Source organism: Geotrypetes seraphini, chromosome 2, assembly GCF_902459505.1.
Source record: "Geotrypetes seraphini chromosome 2, aGeoSer1.1, whole genome shotgun sequence".
In the NCBI taxonomy this organism is placed as follows: domain Eukaryota; kingdom Metazoa; phylum Chordata; class Amphibia; order Gymnophiona; family Dermophiidae; genus Geotrypetes; species Geotrypetes seraphini.
The window spans coordinates 124,641,422-124,651,618 of record NC_047085.1 but is presented as its reverse complement, the minus strand read 5'-3'; the positions used below and the strand labels follow the sequence as shown (position 1 = coordinate 124,651,618).

Sequence of the window (10,197 nt, the reverse complement as noted above, 5' to 3'; positions counted from 1 at the left end):
GCCCCGCATCTCAATACCGTAGACTGGTTATCCTCCTATTCATTCTACACCGTACCCAATACCGCTTCATTTCCAGCCTTGAATGCTGCACTGATAGGACACGTCCTCCCCGACTACTATGGTAAACTGTTCAGCTTGTGTATATTTAGCTTTTAAACTGTTATGGGATTTCCGCTCCGAACCCATTCAACCCCAGCTATATGATAAATGTCACATCGAGAAAGTTCATTTCATCTAAATTCGAAAGGTCAGCGTAACAGCTCCAATGAACCTCCCTTCTAAGCTAAGCAAGACACCAGTGGGGACAGGGTTAAAAAAAAAAAAAAGTGCGCGTGCTAGACGGGGGCGGAGATTTGGGGGGAATAGAACATACAGGAGGCAGGCTTCTTGACTTCCCTTCCCTGATTGGGTGATCTGCAGACGCCGACGGATTTCCAGGAAACGACGTCGCTAGGCGCAGGGGCGGGAGCCGGTGGTTGCGTAGCGCGCACGCGCTCTGGCCTTGGTGGGGAGAAGATGGCGGTGTTCGCAGGTGGGTTCTGATGTGAGCCGGGGCTGTGACTTCCTTAGTCTCCGGGCTGGAATGAGGGAAGATGAGAATGTGGAACCATGAGCAGTGGAGTCTGGGCTTTGCTGGAGTTGTTTAGCTCTCTTCGTCTCAGCCTATCTTGCCAGATGTGGGCGTGCGTGCGAAGGGCCAGGCCTCCCGCTAGGAGAAGGGGCCGCGCAGAGTGAGCGGTGTAGTTGTGATTTCCCTTTAGTTTATATTTTGTCACATAGGCTCATTGGAGTGGCAGCTTTGTGTTGGGTGAGCGTAGCAGGCTCTCTTGTGCATCTCCGTGGTCTGGGGTGTGTGGAAGAATATATAGGGCGTTCCCCCTTTATTTCTGGCAAAAAGTAATAATTTTCTTCTTGTCCGCCTATCAAAGATGCTTCCTGCCTTCTCTGCGCGTTTTAATCTGGAATTAAGAGTTGTCAGATATGAGCGCAAGTGCTCCTGAACCGCAGTCAATGCATAGACCAATTAATTGCTAAATAAATAAGTAATATTCTAGTTCAGAAAGGCTGTGGCTAGTTCGTGGCACAGGCCTGAAAATAACTAAAGTTTGAGTGAGCTTTAGCCTTTATCTTTAAATATTATCATTAACTATCTAAAATGTTGGGTGTTTAATTTTTTGTAATAAGAGCCTACACACCAGTGAGAGGTACCATGGGGCTGTGGCAGTCTGAACCAACCTTTTCTGCAATCTCTCCTTTTCCCTCCTCCTATGATCCAGTATCTTTTCCTCTCTGACAAGCCTCCTCCCTTCTTGACCAGGTAAGCACTGGCTCAGGACACTGATGATAAAGGGTGCCAAAATCCGTTTTGCATCTTTCTGTCTAAAAGCCTGAAGGTAGACCAGACTGGGACCCTGAGCCAGGGTCTTACCTGCTCCATAGGTTGAGCTGGCCTTGACAGGTCAGATAGATGTGGTTAGACTTGGGGCATACCTGTTAATCAGCCTGTTTGGCTGGTCTTCCTCAACATTGGGAATCTTCCTGTGTATCCTGAACAGTATTGCTCCTAAGAATACTCAATTTGGCACTAGTAGGGATATCTAACCTTGATGCTAAGAGATTGTTCAACTTGGTACACAGGCTTTTTGATGTTCAAAGCTTTATTTTACCCATGCTGTCCACAGACATCCGAGATGTTAGCTCATTATTTCTATGAGAAGGTGAAAAACCTGAGAGCAACTTAATGATTGTATGACTTTTGCAACTGGTTTATCCTTTCTTGCTGATTTGAGTTGGAGTGCTTTTGAGTGACCAGATTGGTTTACATCAGTGGTCTCAAACTCGTGGCCCGCCAGATACTATTTTGAGGCCCTCATAAAAAGTAAAATAAAACAATTTATTTATCATATGTTTCTTTAGCTATAAATTACAATATTATTATTAAGACTTAGCCAAAAGGAAAGATTTATCTTCTATTATAAAATCCTAAGCGTGCATGCGCACTTAGAGTTTTCTGATCGCTGCCGCCGTGCTGTGTCCCTCTGTGCCGAATTCCATTTTGGAACACGGAGGCAGGAAACACGCTGGCGACTCTCCCCTCCCCCCTCACTCACCAACCGCTGCCGATGGCAATGCTTCTCTTCAAAGCAGCCTACTGAGGATCACAGCTGGCTGTAGCGAATCTCGCATGCCACTCTGCAGCTCAGTAGCACGTTCCCTCTGATGTATGCGATCGCATCAGAGGGAACGTCCTACTGAGGTGCAGAGCGGCCTGCAAGGTTCACTACAGCCAGCCGCGATCCTCAGTAGGCTGCTTTAAAGAAGAGGATGGCAGACGCAAATGACAAGGAAGCCGCATGCTGGACAGGGGGAGCAGGTAAGGGGTGCTGCTGGACAGGAGGAGCAAGTAAGAAGTGCTTCTGGACAGGGGGAGCAGGGAAGAGGGACAGGGGAGCAGGTAAGGAGTGCTGCTGGATAGGGGAAGCAGGGAAGAGGTGCTGCTGGACAGGGGGAGCAGGGAAGAGGGACAGGAGCAGGTAAGGAATGCTGGTGGACAGGGAGAGCAGGTAAGGAGTGCTGCTGCACAAGGGAGAGCAGGGAAGAGGTGCTGCTGCACAAGGGGGAGCAGGGAAGAGGTGCTGCTGGACAAGGGGGAGCAGGGAAGAGGTGCTGCTGGACAAGGGGGAGCAGGGAAGAGGTGCTGCTGGACAAGGGGGAGCAGGGAAGAGGTGCTGCTGGACAAGGGGGAGCAGGGAAGAGGTGCTGCTGGAAAGGGGAGACGTAAAACAAAGGGAGAGGGGCTGATGCTGGACAGGGGGGAGCAGGGAAGGGGTGCTGCTGGACACGAGGGAGGTAAAAGGAAAGCAGAAGGGTTACTGCTGGACAGGGGGAGCAGGCAAGGGGTGATGGTGGACAGCCGAGGAAAGAGAAAGACAGACAGAAAGTGGCCAAAGAGAGAGAGAAAGAATGAAAGACACTCATGCACATCTATTCTCGCACCCGTTAATGTAACGGGCTTAAAGACTATAAGAACATAAGAATAGCCTCACTGGATCCAACCAATGGTCCATCAAGCCCAGTAGTCCGTTCCCACAGTGGCCAATCCAGGTCACCAGTATCTGGCCAAAACCCAAGGTGTAGCACTATTCCATTATCTTAGAGTAAGCAAGATTCCGGAACTCCAAATAGTAGCAACATTCCATACAGAATCCCTAAAGAATAGCAAGATTCTAGAATCCCAAAGAGTAGCAACATTCCATGCTACTGATCTAGGGCAATCAGTGGCTTCCACTGTGTCTTTCTCAATAACGGGCTATGGACTTTTCCTCCAGGAACTTGTCTAAACCTTTCTTATCTCATGCAAAATTGTAATTTCTTTAATAAGACATTAACTATTTCTTCTGAGGCCCTTCAAGTACCTACAAATTCAAAATGTGGTCCTGCAAAGGGTTTGAGACCACTGGTTTATATTTCAAAATGTATTTACCAAATATGCCCACTCTTTTTGTTCCCTGGATCTGTGTTTGCCAAAAGTATATATAGAGGCCTCTTTTCAGCTTAAAGAACTCTTTGGTCCCAGCACATGTTAGAGCAAGGCTCTTTTCCTACTAAAAAAAAAAAAAAGGCATATTATTATAACCCCAATTATAAAGGCTTGCAAATGGTTGGTTAACTCAATTGCCAACTATAGACCTATAGCCTCCATTCCTTTCTTGGTTAAACTTTTGGAAGGTTCAGTTTCTTTTCAATTAACAAATTATGTAGAAGGTTTTGATCTACTGCACAGTTCACAATCTGGTTTCAGATTGTTCCATTGTACGGAAACAGTGCTGACATCTGTATTGGATCACGTATATGCATTCTTTAGTAGGGGATTGGGGGCTTTAATCTTACAGTTTGATCTTAGCTGTGCCTTTGACCTTGTTGATCATAGCATATTACTTCAATGTTTGGATTCCAATAGGAATCACTGGCCAAGTTTTTCAATTGCTTCATGATTTCTTTATGCTCGCATTCTTGCCAGGTATTATTTGACAGTACACTTTCTCAACCCTAGAGCAATCCTTGTGGTGCTCCATGAGGGTCACCCCTTTCCCCTCCACCTTTTAATATTTATTTATCCTCTTTGGCATTAGGTTATCAGATTTAGGGGTTAAATTGTTCAACTATGCAGATGACATTACTGTAGGTGGTTCCCTCAAAACATTGCAAGGAAATCTGATGGATGATGTTGGTTGTTAAGGAATGGACAATGGAGTTTAAATTGAAACTAAATTAAAATAAAGCCAAATTGTCCTTTGCTACTCCTACTAAACTTACTGAGGATTGTTTGTCATTACATGTGGTACATATCTTTCTACTTTATAAATATTAGGAGTCCTCTTGAACAGAAATCGTACTATGCAAGCACAAGTGGATGCTGTAGTAAAAAAGGATTTCTCTGCACTACATAATTTCCATTCATTAAGGGCTTTTTTTCACGGTTATGCTTTTCAATCATTGGTTCAGTCTTTAGTTTTGGACTATTGTAATGTAGTCTATTTTGCCACTCTGCAGAACTGCAGTTCAGAATTCTGCAGTACAATTAATTTTTAATTTGGGAAAAATAGATCACATTTCTCCTTATTTTTGTAAACTACACTGGCTTCCGATAGGTAGTTTCCAAATTCAGCTGTTTTTGCTGCTTTATGGTCTATTGACATATCAGATTGATCAATTTGTTTCAATATATTTATTTTATTTCCTTTTCTATCCTGTTGTCCCCAAAGAGCTCAGGAGCTAAGGTGCCCGTCACTTTCTATGCTTTTTAAAAATTTTTCCTACTGTAAGGGGCTGTTCTAAATTATGTGGAATAGTTGTTGACTTTTCATTCTTCTATTTGGGAGAAAAAACTAGGCCCTATAATATGAGCATCTGAATCTTATGATCATTATAGGAAAATGTTAAAAAACTTATTTAAGCAATTCTTGAGGGAATAATGTAGCCGTTCTCATGGTGGCCAATCCAGGTCACTAGTACCTGACCAAAACCCAAGGAGTAGCAACATTCCATGCTACCAACCCAGGGCAAGTAGTGGCTTCCCCCCATGTCTTTCTCAATAAAAGATTATGGACCTTTCCTCCGGGAAATTGTTCAACCGTTCTTAAAACCAGCTATGTTATCTGCTCTTACCACAACCTCTGGCAGTGCGTTGGGACAACTGTTGTTCGACCAGGGTCTGGTTGACCTTATGGCAAATGTGCAGGATCGCAGGCCCAAGTCACTGCATGTGAATAGATCCCGCCCTTCCAGGGGTTCAGGGTGTGTTCATTTTTGTTCCTTCAAAGTGCTTTCATCCATTCTCAGGCTCTTCTTCGGGATAACGGTCCTTTTCATCTGCTAGACTGCGCTTTGGTGGGTCTCGCTGTCAGCAGTCCCTGAGAATTTGGATGAAGGCTTCCACAAAGAAACAGTTCTGTTTGTCAGCTGTTATTGCCGTGTTGCTTCACAGCAAAAGGAAGTCCATAGTGGCGGTCTATGCGAAGGCTTGGAGGTATTACTAGGCCTGTTGTGCTCTGAGACAGGTGGTCCCGTCTTTCCCATCCATTCCTTGGGTCCTGGAGTTTCTGCAGAATGGCCTGAAGAAGGGCCTAGCGGTAGCTTTGCTCTGGGTACAGATAGCCAGTGTTTTGTGTATGGGCCCTCGTCTGAGGGACTCATTGGCAGCTCATCCAGATGTAGCTTGTTTTCAGTTTTGGCCTATGTTGCGCCTTCCCTGTCCGACCTGGAATCTGGTTCTTTGCTCTCTGGCTGGTCCGCTATATGAGCCTCTGGGCCAGGCGTCTCTGATGGATCTCACAATCAAGACAGTCTTCCTGATGTCTATTACCTTAGCCTGCAGGGTCTTGGAACTCCAGGATTTTTCCTGCAGGGATCCCTTTCTGCTTATTACAGATTCCGTTGTGATGCTGCATACTGTTCCTTCTTTTTTTCCGAAAGTGGTTTCCGCATTCCATGTGAATCAGGAAGTCCTGCTTTTGCTTCCTCTGGGTCAAGGGAGCAAGACTAGGTGTTACAGTACTTGGTTGTGTGCAGAATTTTATTGTCTCTGGAGGTCACCAGCGAGTTTCGCCTCTCTGGCCACCTGTTTGTTCTGGCGGGTCCTGCCCACAAAGGTAGGCTGGTTTCTACGGCTACTGTTTCCAGGTAGATTTGCATGGCCATTTCCATGGCTTAAATGGATGCCAGAAAGAAGCCCCCCTCCTTCGCGGTACAGGCTCACTCAACCAGAGGTGTTTTGTGCTCTTGTGCAGAATCGTCGGCTGTTTCTCTAGATGAGATTAGCAGGACCGTTACCTGGTCCTCCTTACATACTTTCACCAAGTTCTACAGGATCGATGTGGCGGCCAAGCTGGATGCTGCTTTTGGTGCCTCCGTTCTGGCAGTGGGCTCATCAGTCCCACCTTGAGTTTTCGGGACTGCTTTGTTATGTCCCACTGGTCCAGGAATAAAGTAGGCTTGTACAAGAAAGACAAATGAGGTTCTTAAATTTGCTAATCTTCTTTCTTGTAAATCCACACTTTATTCTGGGAACCCACCCTATTCCTTGCTGATTGTCTGACTTTCCAAGTACTGGTAAGCTGGATTTCTGTTTTCTAACCAGCCTTTATATGAATGTCCTCAGAATGGGTTTTAGCACTTAGGTTGGGGGGGGGGGGGGGGTTTGTCCCTGTTCAGGTGCAGACTGTATCTCTTTAGAGCACTGTTTTGTTGTTCAGGTTTCTCATGTTTCCTAACCTCTCATTTCTCATTGTTGCTGTTTTACATTTGTTGATATGAGCAGACTTGATTTCCTTGCTGGGGAATCTTCCCTGTTCCCTCTCTCTTGTTTTTGTCTTCTACAGATGTTCCTGGCTGCTTTTAGACTAACTGAGGTCTGTCACAGTGATGAGGTATGAGGGGGAGGAGTTTAAGTCTCTGAATTTGAGGCTTCTTATAAAGTCCTGGCAGGTAATGGGACCCAGCAGCAGCAATTCTTATGTTAGTTTAACCCACTGGTCCCAGAATAAAATGTTGATTTACAAGAAAGAAGATTAGCAAAGTTAAAAATCTAATCTTTCGCCCCACTGCCCAACCGACCTAGCCAGCAGATTAACCGTTCCCCTTAACTCAGGGGTGTCAAACTCGATCACTTAAGGGGCCAAAATCTAAAACTTAGGCTAAGTCGCAGGCCAAATTTTTTATTAAGATACTTAGGGGTCCTTTTATTAAGGTACGCTAACCAATTTAACGTGCACTCAATGCGCACCTTAATACAAGTACACTTTACGGCTTCTTTTACAAAGCTGCGCAGCAACAGCCCTGAAGCCCTTAAAATCTCTAGCGCAGTGCAGCCGCTAGCATGGCTTTGTAAAGGAGGCTGTTAGTCTTAGTAGAAATATAGGGTTACAACACCAGCTCTGGCAGGATATACATGTCAAATCTGACATATTATATTCTACCTTTTGTTGTCTGGTCATTATTCAAATTATGTTATTGGGCAGATCAATCTTGCTGCTGTATTTTGTAAAAGTTGTATATCAAATGACAGGAATCCAAGTGTGTTAATATAAAAGATTGTACTATTAATTGAAAGACAGCAGAATCAGTCAAAATATGATTTACAGTAATTCTTTTCAATTTCCAGAGAACTTTAAACACCCTATTTGACACCTGTTTCACTTGATGTTCAAAAGATATATTGTCAATTTGACTCCTGGATTTTAAATTAATTTTCTGATTTGTAGGGAATATCTTTAATAAGTTCCTTACTAGTTAGTGGACAAAAATTGCTATCTATCACCATAAATTTGTTTTTTCCCCTATTAAATTTTAGTTTAATTTGACATGCTCAGTTCTCCATTATTGTTAATCCATTGCAAATTCTATTGGTTACTTGGGCAATAATATCACCTTTAAAAGGTTTTTAAAACATGATATGATCTGCAAATATAAATGAGTTGAAGCCAAAAGAATTCAGTTTAAAGCCCAGTGTAACTGAACCACTACTGTTGCGCACCAAATTTGTGTATTCGCGTTGACCTGCCCCTGGTATTAGCTAATGTCTAAACCAGGGCTTCAAAGATAAGTCCTACGGAAATTATTACTTTTGCAAGTTTGTATTTGGTTACTAGTAGCTGTATTACAGCATCTATACATTAAGCACTTGGATAAATATATCCTTGTGTCTGAAGACTCACCAGACTGACCGAAGCATGTACATGTCAAGTCATTGAGTTTTTGAGCCATTTTTGGATAAATAAAAGATTTTTAAAAAATTAAATTCTGCCCACCTTTTTTTGGACATTTCCACTCCCAGCTTCATAAAATGAAATTAAAGCCGATGAAATAATTTGTCTTTACCTGATATGAACGGTTTTTAAGAAAACCTTGTAGCTAACTGATTTAGACCAGATACTGTTCCCTTCAGCAAGGATCGAAAGCTGGCTGCCAATCTACCCAGTGTTCACCGCAGTATACAGGCCTGTACTCACTCCAGCATTGACTCACTCCCAGTAGTGTGCAACCACAACTCCCAACAGTGGCTCCAGCCTCATTGTCTTCTCATTCCTCCTGTTTCCGGCTCGACCAGCTGATGCGGTGCTGATGGGTAAAAAAAAATGTCTGCTACTCACCACAGGATCGAAAGTTGGCTGCCAATCAGCCCGTACTCTCTCATGATAGAGTGCAACCGCAAATCCCAGCAGTGGCTCCGACGGGCCAGGTTAAGTGCTAATTGTTAGGTGGGCTAAATTTAATGACACTGTGGGCCAGATTTTGACATGTCTGCCTTAACTGTATCCATGGCATCCTGTTTGTCTTGTCTGTTTAGATTATAAGCTGTTTCGAGCAGGGACTGTCTTCTTTGTGACTCTGTACAACTCTGCATATGTCTGGTAGCACTATTGAAATAGTTAATAGTAATAATTTTTACAGCATTCACTGCAAAATCAAGACTTTTTTTTTTTCAGTACTAAAGTCTACCTGTTTTCTTTTTTTAAAATCACCATGTGGATTGGAACGAACTTGTTTTTTTAAACTTCCTTCCCTGCTTGTTTTCCTGGGCTATTGCAGTAGATATTATCAGTCAGGTTCTACAGTGTGACTTCTTCCAGAATAAATAATTGGGGTCAAGTTTGGCCACTAGGTGTTGCCTTGAACAATACCGTGTTTCCCCAATAATAAGACCTACCCTGAAAATAAGCCCTAGCATGATTTTTGGGGTAGGTCTTAATATAAGCCTTTCCCCCCAAAATAAGCCCTAGTCACACGACAGCAGCGCTTCCCCTTGCCCCGCTCCCCTGTGTCCCCCCGAGCACCCCCCTCCTCGTCCACCGCTGACCCTTCCATCTCTCCCCGCCAATCACAAGATTGAAATACCTTGTGACAAACGGCAATGTCAGCAGCAATCTAGACAGACTGCTTTGGGCCTTCTCTCGCCTGGGGTTCCATGTGCTGCGTTGCTGATGACAACATCAGTGATGCGGCAGGAGAAGGTCCGAAACAGCCTGTCTATGCCGATGTTGCCGTTTGTTACAAGGTATTTCGGTCTCACAGTTGATGGGGGAGAGATGGAAGGGTCGGATGGGGGGTGGGGGTGCATGGCGGGGGGATGGGAGGGAGGGATAGAAGCTGCACGGGTTCTGCTGCACAAGGGATGGGAAGAAGGGAGGGATAGAAGCAAGAGTTCTGCTGCACAAGGGATGGGAGTGAGAGAGGGATAGAAAGATACTGCACAAGGGGATGGGTGAGAGGGGAGGAAGGATGCTGTACATGTGGGGGAGAGAATGGAAATAGGAAGAATTGGGGTGGAGGAGAGGAAGGGAGAGATGATCATTGTACATGAAAATAATAAGATCTACCCTGAAAATAAGACCTAGTACCTTTTTTTGGGCCTAAAATTAATATGACAGTGTCTTATTTTCTGGAAAACACGGTAGCTGGTACTCTTTCCCCCAGGGGCTGGTCTGGGAATTGAACCTACAATAGATTAGCCACAAGGCAGTGCACTGAGCAGGTGCTAATCAAGTCAGTTTTTCACACTTTCTATTGGTAATGCTGCAAATCCGAGACTTCAGATTTCATTTAGCTAAAAACATTCAATAAATGTACGTTTTTGTCTTGCCTGTTAACTTTCTAGGTGGTAGTAGTGATCACCTGATAGATTTTCAAGTTTTCCAT

The 10,197-nt window shown here is 44.3% G+C and overlaps 1 protein-coding gene across 4 annotated transcripts in view; it reads left to right on the top strand.

Moving 5' to 3' along the window:
* Window positions 1-10,197, top strand: part of UBE2V2 (ubiquitin conjugating enzyme E2 V2) — a 52,013-nt gene continuing 41,816 nt past the window's right edge. The window contains exon 1 of one of the 4 annotated variants that reach the window (XM_033933754.1): window positions 1-121. Coding sequence is in view for 2 of the 4 variants with exons in the window: in XM_033933752.1 (XP_033789643.1) it covers window positions 517-532 (16 nt within the window). In the remaining 2 variants the exon portion in view is untranslated. Of the gene's footprint in view, window positions 122-376; window positions 533-586; window positions 732-10,197 lie in introns of those variants that run through there. The other 3 variants (XM_033933752.1, XM_033933751.1, XM_033933753.1) reach the window with 3 other exon arrangements.